This window comes from Herpailurus yagouaroundi, unplaced genomic scaffold (assembly GCF_014898765.1).
Source record: "Herpailurus yagouaroundi ecotype Mexico unplaced genomic scaffold, PumYag 77, whole genome shotgun sequence".
Lineage (NCBI taxonomy): Eukaryota > Metazoa > Chordata > Mammalia > Carnivora > Felidae > Herpailurus > Herpailurus yagouaroundi.
In genome coordinates, this window is record NW_024412388.1 from 13,897,810 (window position 1) to 13,923,353 (window position 25,544).

Genomic DNA, 25,544 nt, shown 5'->3' on the forward strand with positions numbered 1-25,544 from the left:
TTCAAGGACACCATCACTCATCTGTCGCCCAACCCAGAAACAGCAGAGTTCTTGACTCGTCCGGCTTCCTCACCCGCCAGGGGCAACTGACCTCCAAATCCCATTCACTCTGCCTCCCAGACGGCTGCTGAACCCACCCGCTGTCCACCTGGTGCGCCCGCTCAGCTGTCATCACCTCTTACCTAGAGTATGATAAAAGCCAATTGTCTCTCCTGTCTGTCATCTCCTCTCCTGCCAATTCATGGCCGGGGGCACGGCCCTCAGGAGAAAACGCACACTCCTCTCTTTGGAGAATGCGCCCTGGACCCATGCTGCACCGGGACCAGCTCGCGCCATGCCTCACCCCCACTGTGCAATTCCAGTATCCTTTGGCTTCTAAGCCTCGGCAGGTGCCGTACTTTCTTCTAAAAGCATCTTCTTTCCTTTGGCCCCTTTCACACTACACTTATGTCACTATTCAGCTATCAACATGAATGTGACTATCTTCCACCAGATAGTGAGTTCCCAGAGCACAGGCTATGACCGCCTTGGTTACCAATGTCACCTCAGTCTAGCACAGCACAGGTACACAACAGGTGCTTAAAAAATGTGTTGCTAAGAAGAGAATGGCCTCAAGTGTGAACGCCACGTTCCTAACTAGATTAAGCCTTAGTCTAAAGAAAGTAATTCGACTTAGTAACTACAAAGAAGCCTGGAAACCACCTGACCTGAGCTTGGCCGCATCACAGCCACACTCCTGGGTTCACCCACATAGAAGACACACGTTATAGGAACAGAGAAACCAATATACGTGAAGACTCCTTTGTAAGAAGAATGACCTCCACAAAGATGTGCTAATTATGACCATCTCTAATGAACTGAACAAAAGTCTGAAACCACTGAGACCGGGGTGAGACACAGGGAAGAATCTCTCCTGTAGCCAAGCTACTCTATTTTTGGGACGAGCTATGAGGACAGATCACCAGATGAGAGCGTGGAATGACATTCAATGCAGAACACTATACACGGGAAAACCCAGCCCTTGAGGACGCTCAAAACTCAACACTAAAAACATCCAATTAAAAGATGGGCAAAAGATACGAGCAGACAGGCTGCTGAAGCCACGCAGACGAAGCACATGGAAAGACACGCAGCACCACTAACCATCAGGGAAGCGCAAACTGAAATCACAGGGAGCTTATCACCGTCCACCTGTCAGAGGGGCTCAACTAAAAGCCAGTGTCACCACCGGGTGGTGAGGAGGATGCAGAGGAAGATCATTCAGGCACTGCCGGTGGGAATGTAAAAGGGTGCAGCACTGTAGAAAACAGCTCAGCAGTTTCTACTGAAACTAAATATGCAGCTATGTACCCAGCAAGTGTATGCCTAGGCGTTTATCCCAGAGGAATGAAGAGTTCTACTAACACACAAAACAACTGCATGTGAATGTTTACGGCAGTTTTATTTGTAACATCCCCAAACTGGAAACAACCTGGATGTTCTTTAACGGATGAACGGTTAAGCAACCTGGGGAACCCACACACCATGGACCACCACCGAGCAATAAAAAGGAACAGACTATCAATACACACAACCTGGGAATCCCCCAGAAGATTATGCGGAGTGAAAAAAGCCAACCCCAAAAGGTTACATGCTGTCTGACGCCATTTACAGAACACTCTGCAAGTGACAAAACTACAGCCACGGAGAGATCAGTAGTGGCCAGTGGTTAGTGGCAAGGTGGACAGAGCTCCCAAAGGGCAACAAGAGGGATCCCTGTGATGACAAACCTCCCCTGGATCCTGACTCCATCAATGTCAATATCCTGATTGTGATACTCTATGTGGTTTTGTAAAAGGTTACCATCGAGAAATGGGTATGTAGGATTTCTCTGTATTATTTAACAACTGCATGTAAACCTACAATTACCTCAAAATGAAGAGCTTGATTTAGAAAAATTCCAGCCTGGCCACCTGTCTGGGCCAGTCAGGATTTGTGAGGGGTAACGGATATTCCAGCCCAGGGGGGACAGAACAAGGATGAGCAGCAGACTGGAATGGTGGGTTTCTCTGAGAACGAAGTTTCTAGCTGTCTGAACCAGGACAGAAAACAGCGATGATGGTACTATAAATGTCCCCAGAGACCCAAACGACTAAAGCCAGAAATTAAACTGTTTTAAACTCTGGCCAGCCACACCCTCCGCCCGGTTGCTGCTCCGCTGACCCACGAGAAAATAAAGCCCCACGTAAGAAGGAGTCGAATGAGGAGAGCACAAGTAGACCTTACGCCTCTCCACACACACAGAGCTGAACGAGATAACCTCCGAGTCCCCCATACTCTGGGGCTCTTCCGTGCTAGGAGAAGTCACACCCTGAGGCTAATCGAGGCAGTCAAGGCAGATGAGAAGAGGTGAAGGCACCGTACACGCCCTGCCCCCAGAATTAAGTAGCATGCTGGCCACTCACTCACCTGGGTGGCAGGGTGCTGCACAGCCAGCCCCCGAAGAAGCCTCAAGATAAATGGCAGGGCCGGGCGAGATAAGAACTTTTTCCAGATGTCAGCATCCAGACTGCAAAGGAAAAGAAGGCAGATGAGCAGGCCAGAGGGGCAAAACCTATCTGGAAACCAGCTGTTGACCTGTTCTGGCTTGTTTACCTGTGACCCTTCAAGGGGGCCATCAACAATCACAGAGGATCACCTAGCTCGGCCGGGCAGCCAGACAAAAAGCACTATTCCAAATAGAAAGCAACAAGCTGCCACCTGTTCCCCAGCCCCGAAGGGCTGTGCGGTGGCGGAGTGGTCACCCTGAGGGTTTCCAAAAGAGGAGGGAGACTCCGAGGAGGGCCAAGGGGGGAATACGTGAAGCTTAAAGCCACGACGATGAAGGAGAAAAGGACCCAGAAGAGGGAAGGAAAGCAGTCGCTTTGACAGAGCCGATTCTTACTTCTTGGCACTGGGAATGTGTTTCTGCATATAGTCCAGCGCACTCTGGGTGATTCCCTTCTGGAGAATCAGGTCCTTCAGCTGATGCCCGTTGCTGCTGCTCTTGATGCCGGCTGCGATCTTGCAGAAGCAGTCCAGGAAGACTTTATCGTCGCCACTGTGGTCTTCATCATACCTGCAGGAGAGAGCAGAGCCTCAGGGGGTGAAGGGAACGACAAACGTGTACCGTGGTGCTCCCTCAGCTGACGACGTTCAACAGTGTACGGGGTCAAGTACGACACGAGGATGCCGATCCGGTTCCCGCCACTCCCCGTTTCCCACCGTGTGCCGCACACTCCCAACGCTCTCTTGCGTCTTCACGCTTTTTGCACCCGTGACTCTCTCCCTCCCGTCACACCCCTACCCCATCTCGCCAGCCTCTTTACCGTCTCTGCCTAGCCAACTTAACAGTACGCTGAGCCCCCAGTTACAATGGACCCCTTAAAGGCCAGACAGGCGTGCGCGACCCTAACAGAACTTCAGACGAGTCTTCCCTAGGCCACAGGACGAGCCTGGGCGTTGGGAGGACCCTCCCGTAGCCGAGATGCGAGCACGTACTTGTCAAAGCTGCAGTATGGCTTGAAGCGCTCCACCAAGATCTGCATCTTCTCCACCTCGCCAAAGGACAGGTATGGGATGATGCGAAGCAGACCCTGGAGCACACTAGGGTTGGAGCGAACAAAGGTGCTGTTGATCTGGTCCAAGAGCATCACAAGCTGATCCTTGTCGCCCGTCAGGAGGAGGTTGCCCTGCAGCGGGAAGGGGGACGGAGGGACCGGTAATAGGGTCAGGACTTCGGTCAGCCAACATCTGAACCCCAGAGGTCACCCACTTCCCTCAGAAGCAGCACTAGAAAAGCCGTCTTGGCGCTTCCTGGGTATGAGTTTCACTTGATACTAGTTTCTAAGTTTCTGTGCGGCTCTATTAATAGTCTCACGTGTTCGAAAACGCTAACACAATCTCCCCTCCCCTGAGGGAACGCAGGCTGCCTGCTGCTCACTTGGTCCCACCTCTAGCCAAAGCATGAGTACCAACAGGGATGGGGGAAACATGAGTACCAAAAGGGATGGGGAAAGGCAAGGGCACAACAGAGAGAAGCTGAACTGGGACTTGGGACACCTGGGTTCTCGGCCTGATTCTGCCAGCAGCCAACTACATAACATGGAACAGCTCACTTAGCTTCTTTGCGCTTGGAGTTCCCTCAACTGGGTGACGAGGGGCTGGGCTAAGGCCCCTGTCTATGAGCTGGAACATGCTAGGATTCCATTAATGAGAGCTTCTGAGCGAACGAATACCCTTAGCAGCTTCGTTTCCTCCAAATCCGCAGATTTCAGGCTTCAATGCCATCATGTCACCATTGCTTTGTGATTTCTATGACCTGAGCAGGTTCAACCATTTTTGGACACAGCTAGACGCAAACAAGCCTGCTGCTGGTAACGAGACCGCATATGCTCCCAGCGTCTGCAGATGGACAGACTGGCCCCACGCACCTTGTCCTCACTCAGGGGCTCAGCATTGGATTCATCCAGAATGATCTCCATGATACTAAGCACCTGCTCGGCCACCGCCGCACCGCCACTGTCCTTGCTTTCTTGCTCAGCTACCAGGGCCTGTAGGAGGAGACCCAGTCAGTCTGGGGATAACACCACAACCACTCGTGCTGATGGGATCTGCTGCCCACCAATGCCTTTATGGCCTTACTCCCCAGTAATCGGGCGCCGAGGGCGGGGGGCGGGGGGGGGGAGGGGGGGGGAGAAGCGTGTGGATGTTTGCACACAATGAAACTGTGATATTCCAGATGTCTATCTTGGCTGCCCCGAGGACAAGGGCATTACTTTTCTAGGGTATGTAGTCTGGACTGTTTTATAAACTTCCTCTTGTCTCTGGATTCAGGAAACAGACAAGGGAGTTCTCACGTGTCATGGCAGCAGCACAGGGGTGAGCCAGCAGGACAAGGGACGGTTTGAATGATCCGTGCCTCAGGCCAGTCAGCCAGACAGATGAAGAGTTTGAAAAGGCCACAAACCCTTCTCATCTGAGCCCGGATGCTCCTTCCCCGACCCAGGACTTCTGAGGCCCACTCTGTCTTCTGCAGCCCATACCCCTTACCAGGTTTAGGGTACCCAGCATGACATTCAAGGTGTTCATTTCCAGCTTGACCAGCTGCTGCCGGTTGACTTTCACCTTCACACAGTAACTGAACAATTTCAGGAGCACCTGACAAGAAAAGCCAGTCAAAACCTGTGAGGCTATCTGAGAGTGTACGATGTGGGGACGAACAAGACAGAAATGTCTGAGAGCAGTCATGTACAATCAGCAAGTACTCTTCCTGAAGGACAGGGAACAGTAAGGAAAAGTGCTTCCTGAGGGGACATGGCAAGGCGGCGAAGATCTCAGATCAGGTTGGCATTTGAATAGCAATGTTCTCCAGCAGTAGGTCACGTGGCCTCAGCATATCCCCACCATCTCTTAAAATGGCAATGACACCAATTCCTAGTAGAATTCCCTGTTGTTTTAGGGAAATTCCGGTTGTAACTCCGAATCTAACAAATACTAACCAGAAAGATCCCAAAACTCATGGCCTGTGGGAACTCAGAACCATGTAGGTCGTTTATTTAGTTTTCCTTAAGACACAGGTGGGTCTTCTTCTTTTATTAAGACATAAATGGCTCGTTTTTTACATTTTTAAAACTTTAATTACTTTTAGTTGCTTTTTCAATTCTAATTCTCCACATAGGTCACGCAGAACACAAATACTGTAATATGTGTTCTCATCTCCTCTGCAGCTGAAAATAATAAATAGAGTAATATTTGTGATCCTCTACTCCTCAGGAGATGGTTGGATGAACTCCCGAACCAAACCCTACAAAAAAGCCCGAGAGGGTTACCCTATGAAATCAATTTAGAAAGCAAGAATAAGAGTAACTGACTCGAGTGCAGTTTTGTAGGGAAAGACAGGCACTGGTTCCACAGGTGGCTAAAGAGACACAGCAGGAGGTTGCCATCACCGCTGCGGCTTCGGGGACAGCCAAGAAGCAGGGCACTGGGGAGCTTCCAGAATCAAGAGCTCGGGGAAGCTGCCAGGCCCTCCACTGGCTTGCACTGGCCCAGGGCACCAAGCCGCCCTCTAAGGGTTACGTGTGCCGGCACAATGGCTGCAAGCTTCCCTCCGCAGGGGCCTCTCTCAAAACAACGGACCGGTCCCACCTTGCCGCCCCGACTCACAGTTAGAAGGTGGCGTCCCTGCTTGAAGTCTTTGATCCCTGCCAGTCTGTTGAGCATGCACTCCAGGCCCCCACACTGTGCCATGACACCAGCCATCTTATACACTTCTTCTTCATCTTCTTCTTCATCTGAGGGAGGAGGGAGGCCAAGCGGAAATGGAGGGAAAGATACAGATGGAAATAAAACAGATAATCCCCTTCCAGGCTGACAGCCAGTGCCCCTTCTCTTACCTCCGACAAAAGCATAGCAATGAAAGGGGTCAATACTGGATATGAAACTATGAGACTGAAGCCAATTAAAATTATTTACTCAAGTATGTGAAAACACAAGCACCACCACCACCATCGGGGGCAGGGGAGGAACTAAGCTAAAAATCAATCTGAACTCAAGTTTGTTGCCAACTGCACTTTATTTCCCAAGTTTTGTTTGGCCTTGTTTTAAAACCCCTGAGGTGTGTGAACTGGGCCATAGATACGTGTACTCTTTCTCAGTTGGGGAAGTAATCTCCCGTCAATTCTGATCAGAGGTACAGGGGAGTGTGTCCAGAGCACCCGTAAATCCCAGGATGTGACCCACTCACTGGCCCCAGACCTCTAATGCAATGTGCACCAGTGTCTGTGGGAAGGGCCTACCTGTGGTGGAGTCCAAGGACTCGATAAACTCCTCGGTAGCATCACCCAACAGCCCCCGCATGCGGTAAACGATCCTCATGGGCTCTCCCTGAGCAGAGACATGGGGAGAAAGGTGCTTGTAAACAGGTCCAGGAAATGAAAGGGACTCAACACCTGGCCTCGCTCCTGTTTCTCTACAAGGTCCTAATCACAACATCTGGAATCCACGTGCGCTGCAACTTACATCGGGGAAAGGAGGTTTATTTCATGTAGTGTCTACCACAGACCAGTTGTGTGAGCCTTTCATAACCACAATCTCATTTAATTGCTTCGAAATCGTATGTAACAACCATAATCGCTATCATCTACCGATGCTTTCCTCTGTGCTAAGTTCTGTGCTAATCAAGCACTTCGGAAATCCTCTTAAACTAGGTTAAGCAGCTTTTTCAAAGTTATCCAATAACAAGCGCAGCCTAATTCCCAGCTGTGCTTCCTTCAGGAGCACAAACTCTAACCAATGGGAACCACTACTCAAAGAATCCGGACAAGTAAGACGAGATCAGTGAGATCAAAGAGCTTTGATTCAAGACTCCGGAATCAAAAGCAAGAGCATAAGCCAATCCTGAGGTCTTCACATAAATACAGCAAGAAAAGGATTCTTCCAAAGTTACTCAAGTTAAAACCTCTAACCTGATGGAATGATTAAAAGTAAGTCTTTTGCAAATTAGAAGATTAGAGCACTTTACTAAATTGGAGGATTGTGAGAGGTCACTATATACCGGGTACTAAGTTAGGCATTCTACCATCGACGTTATTCTCATTTCAGAGAGAAGAAACAGGGCTCTGAAGTCACACTGCACGAAATGACGGTGACGAGCCAGCACCACAGTACTGCTTGCCTCTAAGCCCGTGCTCAGCTTCAGGACAAGAAACCCTCGTGGGACAGAACTTTCCAGAAAGGCCAGTTGCAGAAATGTTCCCAGCTACGGAAGCCCAGTGGGAACTAAGAAAGAGAATGGCCAGAGAACAAGGGCAGAAACAGAAAGAGACCTAGGAAACAGAACAGGCTCTAGTCAGTAGCTAAGGAGACAGGCTGTTTATCAGGGAAAAAGAGCGTAGAGTTAAAAAAAAAAAGGTGCCTGCACTTTGTCAGAAGAAGCCCTCAGTGGGCTGGGCACTACTGTGAAGGGCAAGTGATCCTCCTCTCTATCCTGCCTCATGGTTCAAAAGGGGAGCCGCCCGTGTATGCTCTTTGGGTTCCAAACCACCATTTACAAGGACAGCCACAGAAGCCTGATCTTAATTTTTGTGTGCCTCACGGATTAAATCTGTATCATTCTGTTCTGATGCTCAAGTGCCAACGACGGGATGCGCTGAAGGGGGGCAATCTCCCGCGTGACCCTCTGCCAACGGGCAGCAGTACCCACGGACCAGGATTCCCGGCACAGAACAGAAAGGAGAGAAGCGAAAACATGTGACAGAATGAAGGCCAAGATGTACTAGCCAACACTACCAATTTAGCATCTGAAGCTCTCCAGAAACATCTGGGCCTAAATCCAGAGGAGTTCACTGTGCTTCACGGGCAACTAGTTTGCTGTACTCCAGTTACTTCCTTGATTCGCTTACTAGAAGGTCCCCCTAATGAAAAGACGGGAAGGAAAGGGAAAGAAATGGAGGAGGAGGAAAGGAAGGGACAGGGGAGAGAGGTGAGCAGAAGAGGAGGGAGGAGGAAGCGGATTATCTGAGACTCTCAGGAGAGGTCGAGTAGCACCGAGGTGGCCCAAGGACCAGAGCGCCAGGCTTCCTTTCCTTCCGTCTCGCCCCCTCTAGGACAACTGCTGTTTGCACCCCAGTCTCCCCTCCAGTAACACAGAAATCACACTCGCGCCTTGGCAGCGCCAGCGGCCATGCTCCGAGCGGGCAGGCCCCTGAAAGCAGAGGCTTCGTCTCGGTCTAGAGGTGCCGCACACAGAGCGTTACGAGACAGCGCACACTCCCCACCGCACGCCTCCTCTGGCGCTGCCTCGCCGGCTGCATGGCCAAGAACGCCCATCCTCTCCTGAAGCTCTTCCACCTCTGGCCAGAGGCCTCAACAGGACGACTGGTTTTCTCCACAACCACGAACAGGGAGGCATGGCCGTGTGAGCGCTATTTACAGCAAGGTAAGTGACGATGAGCGGCTCCTCCCGGTACCAGTCTGCACAAGTCAGGAAAGTGAAACCCCACCTCCAAGCAAGAAAACAAGCCGCGTACCTCATTTGTGGTGCACCAGACCTTCTTGTAAACCTCGGCCACAGGAAGATCCAAACTGATGATCTTATTGTTCACTAGAAGCTGGACAGAAGAGAAGATGAGGCTATTGTTCCAAATAATTACAAGGCGAGTGCGTTTCAAGAACAAAGGGCACTTCACGGCAGTGGTTCATAACTCATTGGTTTTGCGTCCTGGATCTACAGACTCTCCCTCTCTAAAAAAACGGCACGTGTGTGCACAACACACAGAACGTGGGACGCAACTGCAGAAGCTACAAACACCCTTAACCCAAACCATGGACTCCAGGTTAAAAACCCCTGCTGAGGATTCCCTTTCAGGTTTTGCCAGAAAAAGCAATTACTCCATCTTACCCAACAAGCTTTTCGCCCCTCAGATGAGAAGGCCGGACCCTGGAGGCTGCCTGCCAGGAGGCATCAGACACAGGGCCAGAAATCTGCACAGGGGCCACCGTGCCAGTATTTAGGAGCTTAATTAACTTGGAATCCCCGGGAAATCTCTGCCAGAGCATCGGGAACAACAGAATCCTACTTGGTGACAAGCGATAGCCACAAACCATTCGCTTCCTGCATGCCAGACATCTGACAGAGCCCCGGACAGGGAATTAACCTTAACACCAGGTAAGGCAGGCAGGCGGGAATCACTGGCCCCATTTATAGATGAGGAAGCCGGAGCAAGCTACCTGCCCAAGACTAACCAGCTACTAAGTAGGGAGGAACCTGGATGTGACCCCAGCCCGTGCTCTTCACCAGGGCAGCAATGTCCTAAGCTCGTTACCTCCATCCCGCTGTCGTCCTCCAGGAGAGCCACCAAGTCACAGTCCTGGCAAATCTTGTTCTTTATATCCCTCATAAGTGGCCCAATGCCTGGCTCATTGCTGCTATATGGGTTCCCGGGCATCCTGCCCTGTAGGAAGTCTTCTTGTTGAGGGTCCTTCTCCAGAGTCACAAAGAATTCAGTGACTTCATTCTCCTCCTAAAGGACAGAGACAAGGACGCATCAGCAGGGATGGCATAAAGATACTCTAAGAGGGTCGGCAGAGGCACTTTCAGATTTAGAACATGCCACCTGGCTCCACGGACACTCTGGGGAAAGCTCATCCAGCCCCTTACACATTTTAAGACATAAGCGACAGGAAACACAGAGGTGATTCCAAATATACTTCAAAGAGCCTTCACTGTCAGCCATCTCCTCTGAAACTCAAGGGTAGAGGAAAGTCTACCAAAATAAGCACACAGGCAACATACGGAAGCTGTGTTATTGAAATAAGGGGAGGGGCTTCCTCGCCCTGCTCACCTCAAGTGACACTAACCAATCTGGAGCTGGATGACTCTGCCACTGAGAACCCCCGAGTCAAGAGGAGGGTCTATTACCTAACAGTCAGGTGCGCCCACCCCAAAGACCTCTCACCGTTAACTGATGATACTGGTGGGGCCCCTGGACCATATCATGCTCTCAGAGAGCTAGGCTAGGGAAACACGCACTCAGGTGTGTGTGCACAAAAACATGGGCCTGAAAACAGGGAAGAGAGCAAGCATTTCTTCTTGCTCTGGCTCAACATTGTTTCTTTCACAGCATACTGAACTGGTAAGCAACAGGATTTGGGCAATGGGAGGTCAGACCCGGTTCTTGAGAAGACTGATCCAGACCTTCAATCTAAGAAATAAGACCAAGGAAGGTCATCTGGTTTCCCACCATCAGAAGCAGGAAAACCATGAGACTGCTTCTGTGTTGTCAGTGGAGCTTTCTAAAATGTGGCTCAACTGCCCCCAGCTGGCGAGACTGCCCATGACCAAGAGGCTTAGCGGCGGGATGGCAGCACGGACACCCCGAGAGGCAGGGGAAGACGCCCTGCTTACGGGATAAATGATGCTGCAGAGCCTCTCAAAGATGAAGACGGGGGTCCGGTAGTCGTCCAGGTTGTAGCGCTTGGCTGTCTCAATGCACACAGCCATGAAAGCCTTGGTTTCTGATTCTGTACCTGCCAGAAATCAAAGTGGCCACGTCAGTTAGGAGACAGCTTCGCACGTAAAAACCACCATGAGACTTTCCGTGAAGTACAGTCACCAACAGGTTCATTCTTCCTGGTACATTTTTAAACGCACTACGTGACAGCATCGATGCTACAACTGGAAACCTGAGGCGGACTGATTTCGAGGCTCAGACCACGCTGCATCTGAAAGTCCCAGCACCCAAGTCAACACAGCGCTTCTGGATCGGCTATGTACACGTCTTGTTTCCTCTCAGAATTATAACCTCCTTAAGGAGAGGAACTATGCGTCGTTCAACTAATGTCCTCTTGCCCAAAACAGGTACTCAAAAATGTCAAATAGTAATCCTAACTGTATTCCAGGCAAATTCCAGGGAAGGTATAACTTTAAGCTTTGGTCTGAAAGATCAGGTGGATGGCCTTCTACAAGCCAGACAGACGACTTCAAGTCACAGGAAAAGGAAGAAATATGTTTCAAAAAGGGTCCAACTGGCAAGGTCACAAACCAGCTCAGCACGGCATGATGAAAATGCATCAGAAGGAGGGCCTCTACATCTGGCAATATGGCAGACCCCACTCCCTGACCTACCCCCGCTTCTCGCCACTTGAAGGTAATGTAAAATCCTGAAAACATTTATCAGTGAACTGCCACACTAGCAAAGATGAATCAAAAACCAAAAACTAAGAGAAATCAGGAACCTAGGGAGGTTAGCAAAACTCTGAAGCTGGTGTCTGCCTTGGGCTTTGGCTTCCACAACCTGCCAGGATTTGGGAGCAAGACACAAAGGCCCAGGTCTGCCAAGGTGGACAATCTAGTGGGAACCCCTCCCCGACCCACACAAAAGTCTGGTGTCCCCAAAGAGCTACCTACACCCATTGTATAAGGGTCAACGAGAAGTAACTCTACCTTTCCCCTAGGCAAGTCACTGAAACAAAATTGTCTTCCCTTACAATCTGGCACTGAGTAGAGGGGGGCAGGATCTCCCTTGAGAGAACCTATAACAGGCTGCCCCTCATAGGGGTTTGTGGCTCAAAATTCACACTACCGAAGAGGTCTGAAAAACCTGAAAAACTTGGTTTGAAGACAGCTCCGTGATGCAGTGTCCCCAGATGCCTCGCAGAAGCAGTTATAAATCCTCATTAGAGAAACCCGTATTTGACTTGGGTCCCAAAGAATCCCCACAGATTGGGGCGCCTGGGTGGCTCTGGCAGTTGGGCAGCCAACTCTTGATTCTGGCTCATGTCATGATCCCAGGGTCATGAGATTGAGCCCGTCAGGCTCCGTGCTAAGCATGGAGCCTACTTGAGATTCTCTCTCTCTCTCTCTCTCTCTCTCTCTCTCTCTCTCTGCCCCTCCTCACTCGTGCATGTGTGCGTTCTCTAACAATAAAAAATAAAAAAAAAAAGAATTCCCACAGAAAACCTCCAAAATGTGAGCTCACAGTAAAAAAATCATGAAATACAAAAAGATATAAGGCAAGAGCTTAGAGCTAAGATTTAAAGAGCTGGAATAACATAGAGCAGAATCAGATCAATACACTTCAAATCTTAGAATTAACAGACACAGAAACGTCTGCTATGTTTGAAAACTTTAAAAAAAGGGGGGAGCGTGAGTAAAAAAAGAAGAGACTATAAAATCTGTAGAGAAGCACAAGGACTCAACAAATAGATGAAAGAGCTAACTCAGCGGAGAAAAAAACAAATGAACTAAATGAAAGAACCAAAGAGATCCTCCAGAATCAGCACAGAGAGATGGTGAGATGGACCCCATGACAGAGAGGCAGAGATGGATGAGAGACTGTGGGTTCCACAAGAATGAGGGAGAGACTGTAGCAAAGTCAACGGAGGAAACGATGGCTGAGAACGTGCCAGAACCAGCGAAAGACACCAATCCGAGAACACGTGACTCCCTTCTGTTCTGTGAACTTAATATAAAAAGTCCAAACGGACTGAGCCCAGCTCTGGAATTGTACAGCTCCAAGCACCAGAACTTCTTCCCCTCTTTCCTTGAGCGTGGAGAGACGCTTGCCACCCCCTCCAGCAGGGACGGAGTCCTGGCTCCAGGACACAGGCGGTACTACCTGTGGTCATGTCCTCCAGCATCTCCAGCAGCATGTCCTGGGTCTCATCGATCAGCTTGGTCCTCTGCACCACCAGCTTTCGCAAGCACAGGTACCCATTCAGCACTGTGCCCACCAAGCGACTTTTGAAGTGTCTTTTGATGGACTCCACCTCAACAAAGGAGGAAAGAAGGCCTGTGGGGACAGGAAAAATCTGCTGCAAGAGCTCTGAACGAGCAGGGGAGCAAGGAAGGTCCCTGTCTTCCAAAGGTAATGAGCAACTCCAAAGCAACTTCCAAGCACAGAGCTGGTGCTCAAGGAAGTGAACCGGTCCACAGCAAACAGGAGCTCAAATACGTAAAGCCACCAATGAAGAGAAAACTACAGAGCTGAAATATGCACTGAATCAACACAAGAGGGAAGACAGTCAACCTCAGCACCCCAAGACCTAAGGGTCCGTCCCCACACTGTGCCCAGGGTGCCTAAAGGAAGGGCCTCTTGGCTGTCTCTACCTGTGAGACTTTTGAGGGCATAGCCCTGCTGCAGGTCAGTGCTCAGGGTGGCCTCCTCCAGGGCCAGCAGGCGGGCGATTTCCTACAAGGACGACAAGCACAGTTAGTGACGGCACCGCTGACGACATCGGCCCCCTCCACCTGAGGCGCCAGGAGCCAGCAACAGCAGCCAAGCGCTCCGCGGTCCCCCTTTTACTCCAACCTCGAGCTGCACTTCTGCCGAACTCCTAAGCAGCCGAGGGCAGATGCAGTGATGTTAAGGGGTGGCTTAAAGACAGAGAAGAGCCGAAATGCCCCCAACGGGTTGCTGCTTCCTCATGCTACAGTCACAAAGATAATATTTTCAACGTTTTTTTTTGTTTTTTTTTTTGGGACAGAGAGAGACAGAGCATGAACGGGGGACGGGCAGACAAGAGAGGGAGACACAGAATCGGAAACAGGCTCCAGGCTCTGAGCCATCAGCCCAGAGCCTGACGCGGGGCTCGAACTCGGACCGCGAGATCGTGACCTGGCTGAAGTCGGACGCTTAAGACTGCGCCACCCAGGCGCCCCTACAAAGATAATATTTTCGACAAATACTTCTTCTCAGCAAAAAAGGAATACCAGAAAGTTTACCCCAGTGGAGGGCCATGGAAGCCAAACGGGGGAAGGGCTCTTCTGGGCGGGGAGCAGGTACCTTGGTGATGAGGTTGCCCACGTAGGGGAGGACACCCCGCGCGGCCAGGTAGACTTTCCAGTGGGCTGAAGTGATGAGCTTCTGGTAGAGAGCCAAGTACTCGGCGGCACACTCGCCCGCTATGCTCAGCTCGTCCAGGTAGCTGGCCCGCGACAAGACAGGGCACCGTGAGGACTCGGCTGCGATGGCTCCAACAGCCCCCTCCGCTCCTCCCACCTTCGTGTCCTCTGCTGCCCTTCGCTCCCCCTTCCTTCCAGAGGCTGGGGGAGGCACCTGAGAAAACCCCAAACTTCCCACTTGGGAACTCCCCACGCTTGGGGACAGCTCAGCGCACACGACAGGGAATGTGACGCGGTAAACTAGATCCACTGGGAACAACAAGCGGCAAAACAGAACAGTGCTTCTCCGGACAGCAACTGTGGTTTTGAATGACTCACAGAGAAGGCAAGTGTACCGCAGAGTTTAGTAGCCGATGGCGTGGGCTTTGGAATTACACGGCCTGGATTCAAATCCTGCCTCCGGCAGACACGTTACTCAACCGCATCAAGCCCAGGTTGTGGGGCAGGATCCAAGGAGCTCACACAGGGCCGAGCGTTTATATACTCCTAAGACCTCAACTGATGTCGGTCGCTGCTGCTGCTGCTGCTGCTGCTCTATGACCACCCGCACCACCACCAGCAGCAGCACGACCACCCAGTTTCCTGGTTCTTTTCTGTTCCTGTGCCCCTCTCCGTAGCAGGCGATGGGTACAGAGCCTGGGTGTGCCTGCCGTCATCCTGACCTATAGATTCCCCCAGGAAAACGGGGAAGGCTGACCGCTCTCCCACGCCCCCCTCAAGTGGCACCTGGTGAGGAGGTCCAGGACCTGCTGCTTGCGGCTGGGAATGGTGGCGAGAGCTTCCACGATGGTGCAGGCTGCCTGGCGCGCGGCCTGTGTCGCCGGGGTGAAGAGCACCTGCAGGACACGGGAGAGAAGCCGTGGCTCAGGTGACCGACACAGTGAAGTGGCGCCTTCCGGAAGTCCTCCGGGTGCACCTCCGGGGAAAGGGGAGAGGCGAAAACCACACTCAAGGCCAGATGCCGCTGTGGCAGACTGGGAAAGAGGCTGCTCAGCAGCCCCCTTCTTCACGGAAGCTTCTCCATCAAGTAACCCGGACAGCACATCTAAAATTACTGAACGGGAGGGGCGCCTGGGTGGCTCGGCTGGTTGAGCGTCTGACTTCGGCCCGGGTCATGACCTTGTTCGTGGGTTCGAGCCCCGCGTCAGGCTCTGTGCTGCCAGCTCGGGAGCCTGGAGCCTGCTTCGGATTCTGTGTCTCCCTCTCCCTCTGTCCCTCCCCTGCTCATGCTCTCTCCCTGTCTTTCGATAATAAATAAACGTTAAAAAAAATTTTTTTTTAAATAAATAAAATAAAACCACTGAACTAGGAAGTAGGCAAGCAAGTCTTTTCCTCAGCACAGATTTCTGTAACTCTGCAACTCTATTTTGGAGGTACCTATATGCTCAATACTTACATTTGACCAAGTATTTCTTACTTTATACGTTAACAGACAAATGGATGCCTTTAATTACTTTAATCCTTTACGATGCTAGCTAGAACGAACAGGGAGAGGGCAGCAGGAGGTATAGACAATGAAAGGAGAAAAAGGGAGGGGTAGCACTGAGGCTTAGTTCCCATGAGTGGCCAGGAGGAGTAACAAGCACAGCAGCTTGATGAGAGGCACAGAAAAGTCCTCCCTCAACCAGTCTACCACACGGGTGGCTGCAACCCAGGACCTCCCCCTGCTTCCCGCCTGAAAGGAGGCAAGAGAGCAGAGCAGAGCGGACGTGGGTGGGGGAGGGGGGAGCAGAGAGGCGCTGCTTGGCATCTGGGGCAAGGGGAGGGGGAGGAGGGCCCAGAGGCGGTCACTCACTTGCCGCAGCCAGTTGTTGTGGCCCAGCTTGAGATCCAAGGGCGGGGTCCTCTTCCCCCGACGACTCAGGAACTGCTTCCACCTCCACACGTACTTCTCAGTCAAATAGAGGTGGCGGAGCTCCGACTTGCTGGGGGACTTCCCGTTGCCATCGGTCCCTGGCAGGCAGGGGGGTGGAGCGAGGGGTAAGGGAAAGGAAGTAACAGAAAAGGGGGGACCGTAGGGCTGCCGGGACAGGGGTCGGAGGGACTGGCTTCCCCAGGCACGAAGACACAGACACACCTCTGATAGGAAGACACTTCTTCCAGGCTTCATAGGACGCTTTGGGGTCTCTCTTGAGCCACAGTTGAGCCTGGGCATGGATCTCATTGCAGTACGGCTTAACCGTGGTGAGGGCCTCAACAGGGACATCCTGCAGGGGGAAAGCGGAACAAGGCAGGAGCGTAACACACCTGGGCCACGGCTCCAATGCGATGGCTCCAATGCGATGGCACCGATGCCCCAGGGGGACATACGCAAAGCAAGGTCAGAAGGGTCAACGGTCGTATCATTTCCGCCCAAGCGTATGTTCCTTCAAAGCCATTTGACACAACCTAGCAGCGGCGTCTCCACACTGAGCTTAAGGTCACCGTTCTGACTGTGCAGGACTAAGAGGTAGCTGGCTTCCTACAGACAGTCCTACAGCCACACCCGCCAATTCCTACCCCAAGGCTGATCCAGCTCCCCAAACGTCACTCTTTAAGGAGCCACTGGGCAGTCTCCAGAATTTTGGGAGCCATTACCAAGCAGAACTAGCCTGCACAGCCAAGAGCCCCACACACACTCTAAACCAGATGTTCTCAAGCTTTCTGGTCTCAGGACTCCTTCACACTCTTAAAAAATTATTGAGGACCCGAAACTGTTTTGCATGTATGATTCTATCTATTGATATTTATAACATTAAAAGTTAAGCATGAGAGGGGCGCCTGGGTGGCTCAGTCGGTGGGGCGTCCGACTTCGGTTCAGGTCCTGATCTCGCGGTTCGTGAGTTCGAGCCCCGCGTCGGGCTCTGTGCTGACAGCTCAGAACCTGGAGCCTGCTTCCGATTCTGTGTCACCCCCCTCTCTCTGCCCCTCCCCCACTCCCTCCCTCTCTCTCTCTCTCAAAATTAAATAAACATTACCAAAAAAATTTTTTAATAAAGTTTTACAAATTAAAAAAAAGAATTTTTTTTTTAATTTTTTTTTTTTTAACGTTCATTTATTTTTGAGACAGAGAGAGACACAGCATGAACAGGGGAGGGGCAGAGAGAGAGGGAGACACAGAATCGGAAACAGGCTCCAGGCTCTGAGCCATCAGCCCAGAGCCCGACGCGGGGCTCGAACTCAGGGACCGCGAGATCGTGACCTGAGCTGAAGTCGGATGCCCAACCGACTGAGCCACCCAGGCGCCCCCAAAAAAAGAATTTTAAAGTTAAGCATGAGAAATTCTTAGAATACTAACTAATTTCATTTAAAAACAAGAATGAATCCATTACCTATCTACCTAAATGATGTTTTTTGTATTTCCAGAATGAAAATAACCTAAAGGAGCAGCACTGCTTCGTTTTTCAAAATTTGCTTAATGACCAATTTAATACAACAGCTGGACTCTCAGAGCTGCTTCTGTGTTCAACCTGTTGGTGTATGTTGTTGCGGTTGCAGTACGAGAAAAGCACCCAGCTGCACAGATACGTAGCTGGAAAAAAGAGTATTTTTACAGCCTTTTCACGTAATTGCGGGTTTCTTTCTTGGATCTCACTTTCAACAAATGATACATTTTTTTTTTTTTAATATTTATTTTTCGGGGGAGTGCAATAAGTGATAGGTTCTTAAAGACTGGCTGTTATGTGGAACCTGAAATCGATTGATAAACTTTTCATATTCCACCACACTAACCCTCATCTTTACTAAACCACGTGTGATTCTGTAGCACGTGTTGGTCACCTGGAAAATACTGGCTCTCTGAGTTATGTCAGTTCCTCTGGAGGGATGGGTTCACTTCCTTCATTTTTCAAGAAAATGTCTGCTGGGGCACCTGGGTGGCTCAGTCAGTTGAGCGTCTGACTTCAGCTCAGATCATGATCTCACAGTTGGTGAGTTCGAGCCCCACATCAGGCTCTGTGCCGACAGCTCAGAGCCTGGAGCCTGTTTCAGATTCTGTGTCTCCCTCTCTCTACCCCTTTCCCACTCACGCTCTATCTCTCAAAAATAAGCAAACATTAAAAAAAGGAAGGAAGGAAGGAAGGAAGGAAGGAAGGAAGGAAGGAAGGAAGGAAGGAAGGAAGGAAAAGAAAGAAAGAAAGAAAGAAAGAAAGAAAGAAAGAAAGAAAGAAAAAGAAAAGAAAAGAAAAGAAAAGAAAATGTCTGCTAACACCCAATTCTGAATAAGCACAGCTGGCCCATCGCACACCCCTCCAAGCACACACAGGGCCCCACAAGAGGCAGCGGCTCACATGCACGCACCTGCCCCCGACAGCAAGCGCGGCGGCACTGGGGCGTGTGCAGCAGGAGCACTTCCGGCGTGCTTCCACAAGGTCACACCGAGTATTAAGAACACAAGTACCCAAGAAGGGAGATGTACTAACATTAACATGCACCGTTTCATTGGGACGCCCATGAGTGAGCACGCACTGCCTTTCCCGCTGAGGCCCCGGTGGCCTCGCCACCAGGGACTGTGCACCACCAGCCCCGACGTGCACAGACCACAAGGGGCAAGCAGGGCCGGAGGAGAGTTAGGAAACAAATGTTGGCCTCACAGAGTCCCCGATGGTCCAGGGAACGCTCAGGCACCGGGAGCCTAGTTTTGAGAACTGCTGCTTTCTCTAGGCTGAAACTAAGCACAGTGCAAACATCGACAATGGGCTCCTGCACTTAGAGAATAAACAACTCTGGAAATTTTTTGCCTCACTCTGGGAAAAATGATGGTCATGTGGGGATGACGTTCCTCTTTAATCAAGTACTGATTTTATTGGCTGACAATGAGCTCTGAGGGGAAATAAACCTTCGTCAAAGGGAAGGAAGATGGGTACCTCAGTCCTGCCTTTTCTGAGGACTGCCTAGGAAGACTGGGTCAAGGAAAATTTACTAAACTGTTCAATATCCAGCTTCCACCCTAGTGCTTACCACTCAGAAAGCAATCTTCCTGCAGTAACGAAGACTCTTCCCACCAAGGGCCCCACCAGGACGGAGCAGGAATCAAATGGCCCAAGGACCACAGAGAGACAGCCTCAGGCATGGCTGAGAGGAAGAACCGTGGCCCGTGTCTTCCACAAGTTGGTCAAAAGATCAATCTGGGGCTCAGCTATGGTTATGTTATCTTAGAACAAAAACTTGGCTTTCCTCATTCGCTTAATGATTTACTGAATGGCTAGCGTATGTTAAGTAGCATGCTCTGCACTGGACATAAAAAATACTACAAAACGGACATCCCTGGATTCGCGGTGCTCACAGCCAGCCCAGCAGAGAGCTGGATCTTCTAAGAGGCAGCTAACAAAGAAGGGGGCATCCTACACAGAGAAGATGACAGACAGCCGCAGCTAACATTTACTAAGGAACTAACACAAGCCGGTGTTCCGAGCACGTAATCTGTGTTAAGTGACTGATGCCTCCCAACAGTTCAGTGTGTTGTATTCCCATTGCAGAGATGGGCAAACCAAGGAGCTGGAGTTAACAACTTGCCCAAAGTCACAAGGCTAGTAAAGAGAAGAGCTGGGATCGGAAACCAAGAAGTCTGCTTCAGAGCCTAGGATTTTCGCCCCTGCACAGTATTGCATGCACAAAGGCACAGGGGTGGAAAAGAACACGTGCCTTCTGGGAGCTGTGAGTCATCTGATGTGACTGGAGAAAGAGCCAGACCTCCAGCAAACCAGCTCGTTCCACGCTTCTGTATTTTCATGTTTATGTGACTCTCGACTTCCCTCTGAGAAACATTCCTTCTCAAAACTCCCAACTCCTGTCTGCTTAACTGAGGCAGAGGAAGCGCTGGTGCCCCGCCGGGGCAGGAAGGGGCTGCCGCTCTCCCTCCCCTCCTGGCCTCCCTGCCTGGTACCTTGTTCTTCTTGCTGGTAGGAGCAGGTGGTTTAATCAGCTTCTGCAAGATCCGCAGACACATGAGGGTAATGTTCTCCACAACCACGGGGGTCTTGATGTTCACCGCCATGAGGAAGAGGCTGAGAGCTGGGGGTAGGAGGGACAGGCTGAGCCGCGGTCACCGAGCACCGAGCCCCGGCTCCAGCAGGGCTGCCCGGGGCAGCCCCCGTCCCACCCCATCTGTGGCCAGGATGGAGCCCGAAGCCCCACCCCAAAAGAGCCCCGAAGCAGGTGCGCCCCCAGCTCACCACAGCGCAGCCGCAGCTCCCAGCAGCCGTCCTCCTTCGAGATGGAGTCTGTCAGCAACAGCATCTCATACTGCAGGCTGCTTGCCTAGAAGGCCAACGGGAGGAGACACGGGTAGAGGAGGGTCTGCAGGCGGGAGCCAGGACTGGGGCTTACGTCCAAACTCTGATCAGGGGACCCGGAACTAAAATGTCTGGTACCCGGTGGCGCCACGAGAGAGACAAAGGAGAGCTGGAGACCCCTGTTCCCCCTCTGGCCAACCACCCATTTCTCTTCTCCCTCTGAGGCTGGCTCTGACCTGGGACAGTCGCCCCACAGAGACCGGTGGAAAGGAAAGCAAAGAAGCACAGAAGAACAGAGAGGGAGAGGTCAGAGGAGCGGCCGTCCTGCTCACCAGATCAGGATTGGCCCAGTGGCCCTTCAGGGCAGTGGAGACTTTGCCAATGATCAAGTCATTCATTTGCTGGGTGGCTTCCGGATTGTCTCTGAGGAAGCAAAGGCATGGGAGTCCTGTTACCCACCACTGGCCGTGTCCACCTCCCCACCTGAGGAGCTCAGAGAAAAGGCAATCGATGCCCAGGGGCCTAAGAGATCAGCCCCACGAGGAGCCCCGGGTCTGTAACAAAGAGCCCATCACAGCCGCCTGCCCCGCAGGGGTTACTGAGGGGAGCTTAGCACCAGCACCGAGATCTCCTCCGCGTCTACAGCCCAGGCTGCTGAGTCCCCAGGCTCCAGATCCAGGGGCTTCCTGCCAGGATGGGTCACAACAATTTCCTCGTTTACTCCATGCACCTCTACTTCAGCTCCCACGAGGCACCCATGGTTCCCACCTATGCCCCACTGTGATGATGTCGACATTAGTCCTAACAACGTAAATTGTACCAGGTCCCTTTCTTGCTTCCTACCCCACTTTCAACAGAACTCAAAGCCCTTACGATAGCCTAGAAGACCCCCCGGGATCTGGCCCCCAGCCACCTCTGGTTCTCCTTCCCCTGCGGCCTCCTTTACTCCACCTGCAGGATCCCTGGTACACCCCGCCACAGCAGAGACATCTGCGTGGCTCGTCCCCTTACTCCACACACGTCTCCTCAATCATCACCCCTCAACAGACCTACCCTAGCCACCTTCTTCCACGCGGCAATTCCTGCCACAGCCGGGGCGCCACTGTGGCTTTACCTCCCCTCACAACTGGAATTTCCTGATGCTATACTGTACAAGTATGCTTCTGCAGTTCCCCCACCTAGACTGAGGGCTACGTGAGGGCAGCATTTCCCACTGCACACCCAGAGTCCCAAACAGTGCCTGGCATTCAAAGACACTCAAAGTACACCTGCTAAGTGGGTGAATAAATGATACAGCAAGAAATGGTTATCCATCACCTAACACGTTCCGGAACCCATGCCACACACTCCGTAGATAAACCACATGCAGCTCTGGTAACTCTTATCGTCACAAGGTAGGCACTCAACAAGCAGGAGTCACTACCCACGTGAATTATTTCATTCCGTCCTCGCCACAAGCCTTCAAGATATTTACTCGTCAGCATTTTTTAGACAAGGAAAACCTTGGCTCAAAGACGTTAGGTAAGCTGTCCGGGGCACAGAGCATCAGACACCGCATAATAAGCTCTGGTCACCAGGCTCCACTGCTCCACTGGCCTCCTCCATGGGAGTCTGGAGTCCAAATGCCCAGGCTCCCTTCTCCTCCCTCACCAGAACTCAGACACTCGTTTCCCCAGGGAACCTCACTGGAACCGACAACGTACAAGCCAAATATTCTACTTACAAGCTAACCTGGTCTCAAATGCTCGCAGAATTCGCTCACCAAGACCCTGGGCATCTCCCCCTCTTCCTCCCTCACAAGTTAGCCAGCCTGTCCAGCAGCAACAAGCACCACACTTTGCACCCCTAAGCTCCCAGCTTCGCTACTACCAGCGGCCACCAACACCCCTCCCCCCCACCACGTTAGGAGTTACCGGGCCCACGATCACGCTGCAGGTTCTGACCGAGTTAGCAGGCACATGAGCTGGCGGACCTCCTCCCGCATGACCGCAGAGCCTCGGCGAAGATTGTAATCAAAGAGCTCCCGGATAAGGCCCTGGGAGACGAGGATGTGCCTCAGGGCCGGATTGGTGGCCAGGGCCCGGAGCAGCGTGATACAATGTTCTGTGACGGCCGAGGCGCAGCCGTAGCACTTGGTGGAGGATGTGTGGCCACAGCCCAGGACGGATAAGGCGCGGTACTGGCTGGCAGTGAAGGTGGGCTGCACGGAGGTTCGGGACGATTTGGTAGCTGCTTCCCTCTGCTGCAGGTCGTATTCCAGCAACTCTTTGCGTGAAGCAAAGACTTTCTAAGAGAAAAAAAATGAAAAAGAAATAAAACAGCAATAAATAAGGAAGAAGAGAAAGTTAACTGGGAATTAGTTTTGGTTTGAAAAAACATTTCACATGCATTATCCAATTTAACCTTTCTGATGACCCTACCGATTAGATACTTTATCCTCATTTTACAGAGAAGGAAGCTGAAGCTTAGGAGGGTTAGCTTGTCCAAGGCAAGTGGCAGAGTCAGAACTCAGCCCCTGAACACGGCACAGGTCCTTAACTCCCACATAACGCTGTCTCATAAAGAACAAACATGAAGATCAGAGATGTCGGCCCATATAGCAGAGACAGCTCTGGAGGGGCCAGGAACCGGCTTGTCTGCATGCGGCCAGCCTCCCATTCCATGGACATTAGGGTGGTAACATTCCATCATTTGCACGGCCCACCCTGGCTGACTGGAGTCGGTGTGCCCTGCCCTACCAGCCTGCACACGTGGCCCTTCAGAAAAGGGGGGAACAGAATCTTGACAGCTGGTTTTTTAAAACTAGCAACCCCTCTACCAAAAGATGGGTTCTAAATGGGCCAAGGAAAGCACATCTAATAATGTCACTCTCAATCTTCTGGAATAAACTCAGGTCTCTGCCAAGCACCAGAAACTACAACGGAGAGAGGCTGAATGGTGCGGCCACTCGGGACCCTGCCTTTTCAGATCGGGCAAGGGCAATCCAAGACTCAAAGTGCCGGAGGGGGACAGCAGGAATGCTCTGAAAACCTCACTGGTAATGCTCCACGGAACACTCCAGAGGGGCTCCCGCTTCTCTACCTGGATGATCTTGGAGAGCTCGTCAAAAGAGTTCTTGCAGTCGCCACAGTACTCCTGGGCCAGCTGCAGGATGTACCGATTGACACTGGCGGAGGTAGAACTGATGCCCCCGGCCGTCCCCGAGTCATCCTGCAACCCAAGAGGCAAGTGGTCAGTCTTCTGCTTCTGCCCCGGAGCCCTCTCCAAATGCCCCTCTAGCTCGGGGTTACCTGCGGCTTCTCGGGGGCTGCCTCGTTCACTTTGCAGAGCAGGTTCTCCAGCTGTGGCCGATGTCCCATCAGCTGGTGATAGACTCGGTCAGCTTTGTCCAGAAGCGTATTGATGTTGGAAACAGCCTAGCAGGAAAAGACAGGGGCGGGCGTGAAGGCTTTTCCTTGACTAATCCCAATTGCTAACCGTTTTCTGAAACATTTCCCACAGGTCAGGTGCTATTTCATGCACTCGTTATTTCTATTCCTCCTAACAATCCGGAACCAGCCCCTGGACGCACTGCCACTGAGACAAGGCCAACAGCTGCAGTATGAAGGCGTCTGTGGAACAAACGCAAGGCACTTGTCCGACTTCTTTCTGCTTTTCCAAATCTGAAGCTGCTTGTCTACTGGGACACTCTAGTTCACTACCAACCGACACTTCCCAGAAGTCACACGTAAACCACGTGTTCCAACGAACCGCACGCCTCTATCTGTTGCCACCCTAAAGCCGGGCCCTGCAGACGGTGCCTGAGCGGAGGAAGATTGGGGCCAAAAGGAAAAGCCCGCTGCCCTCTGCCAGCCCTGCTGCCCAAAGCTCAGAGCAAAGCCACTGCCTTGAGTCGAGGGCGGATGCAGCCTCACCTTCTTCCGGTCTTCTTCATTCTCGATGGGATCTACCGCACAGCAGGGCTTGGCATAGAGCATGAAGTCAAAGCGAGCGTATTTGCAGAAACCACAGGCATTGCAGAGGAAGGGATCCTTTTCGTCGTAGTTGATGGACCTGAAGAACCAAGGCATTCGGGTCAGGGGGCAGGAGAGGTTCAGTGGCAGGAGGTGGGGGGTGACCGTGAGATGGACGGCGCCACCCGCGTACCCTGGAACCGTGCAGGGATGACAACAGCTGAGGGTGACTTACACACCAGGTGACAAGAAAGGAAGACCTGCAACCAGACCCAGGGACCCCCGCTCCCCGCCTACCACAGGACACGTGCGCGCACACCTACACACGCACCGCTCTTCCATCCCTGGACTCCACAGGCCCACAGTCCCCTAATTATCACGAGGGCACCAGACACTGGAACCCTGCCCACACTGAGGCTCTTACAGGGAAATACAAGGAACGTACACGGCCCTGGCCCGGCAACACTCCCTCACCTGCATTTGTGACACTGGTAGACGTTCTCTCCACAGTTGCCGCAGACCCCTGGGTTGGCAGGGACCGAGGCGCTGCAGCGTGGGCACTGCAGGGTCTCTGTGGAGGCCTGGTAGTTTTCATAGAAGTCCGCAAACTCGATCATCAGGTTGGAGGCCACGATGGGCAAGGGCAGGTCAATCTTCACCTCTGTCTGCCCGGGGGTCAGTTGAACCTTCTTGGCTTTGTGCCAGCGAGCCGGCCTACAAGAGACGGTGTCAGACAGAGGGGCAGGGGGCCTGAGAGCCGCCTGTTTACCCCTCAGAGATGGTCTGAGGAGACAAAGAGTAAGGCTGTCCCCATATATTCTTCTAAGGCAGTGGTCACTCTAAGAAAAGGTGATCTGGCGAATAATAGCAACCAAATATAAAGAAAATCTTCCAATTGCTCTTTATAAAAAAGGATGTTAATGGGCGCCTGGGTGGCGCAGTCGGTTAAGCGTC

General features: G+C 51.9%; 1 protein-coding gene across 9 annotated transcripts in view; it reads right to left on the bottom strand.

The window, feature by feature from the left end:
• UBR4 (ubiquitin protein ligase E3 component n-recognin 4) overlaps positions 1-25,544 on the bottom strand; it is a 132,503-nt gene that overhangs the window by 15,703 nt on the left and 91,256 nt on the right. For 8 of the 9 annotated variants that reach the window (XM_040462928.1, XM_040462909.1, XM_040462919.1 and 5 more), the window contains 24 exons: positions 25,065-25,304; positions 24,552-24,690; positions 23,928-24,053; positions 23,719-23,847; positions 22,581-22,924; positions 20,970-21,060; positions 20,578-20,662; positions 20,289-20,416; positions 16,503-16,632; positions 16,221-16,378; positions 15,152-15,261; positions 14,307-14,448; positions 13,631-13,712; positions 13,140-13,313; positions 10,928-11,049; positions 9,846-10,043; positions 9,051-9,131; positions 6,819-6,906; positions 6,187-6,314; positions 5,071-5,178; positions 4,452-4,571; positions 3,520-3,710; positions 2,924-3,097; positions 2,449-2,548 (listed from right to left, as the gene is read on the bottom strand). In XM_040462928.1, the coding sequence (XP_040318862.1) occupies positions 2,449-2,548; positions 2,924-3,097; positions 3,520-3,710; positions 4,452-4,571; positions 5,071-5,178; positions 6,187-6,314; positions 6,819-6,906; positions 9,051-9,131; positions 9,846-10,043; positions 10,928-11,049; positions 13,140-13,313; positions 13,631-13,712; positions 14,307-14,448; positions 15,152-15,261; positions 16,221-16,378; positions 16,503-16,632; positions 20,289-20,416; positions 20,578-20,662; positions 20,970-21,060; positions 22,581-22,924; positions 23,719-23,847; positions 23,928-24,053; positions 24,552-24,690; positions 25,065-25,304 (3,388 nt within the window). The remainder of the gene's footprint in view (positions 1-2,448; positions 2,549-2,923; positions 3,098-3,519; positions 3,711-4,451; positions 4,572-5,070; positions 5,179-6,186; positions 6,315-6,818; positions 6,907-9,050; positions 9,132-9,845; positions 10,044-10,927; positions 11,050-13,139; positions 13,314-13,630; positions 13,713-14,306; positions 14,449-15,151; positions 15,262-16,220; positions 16,379-16,502; positions 16,633-20,288; positions 20,417-20,577; positions 20,663-20,969; positions 21,061-22,580; positions 22,925-23,718; positions 23,848-23,927; positions 24,054-24,551; positions 24,691-25,064; positions 25,305-25,544) is intronic. The other variant, XM_040462878.1, reaches the window with a different exon arrangement.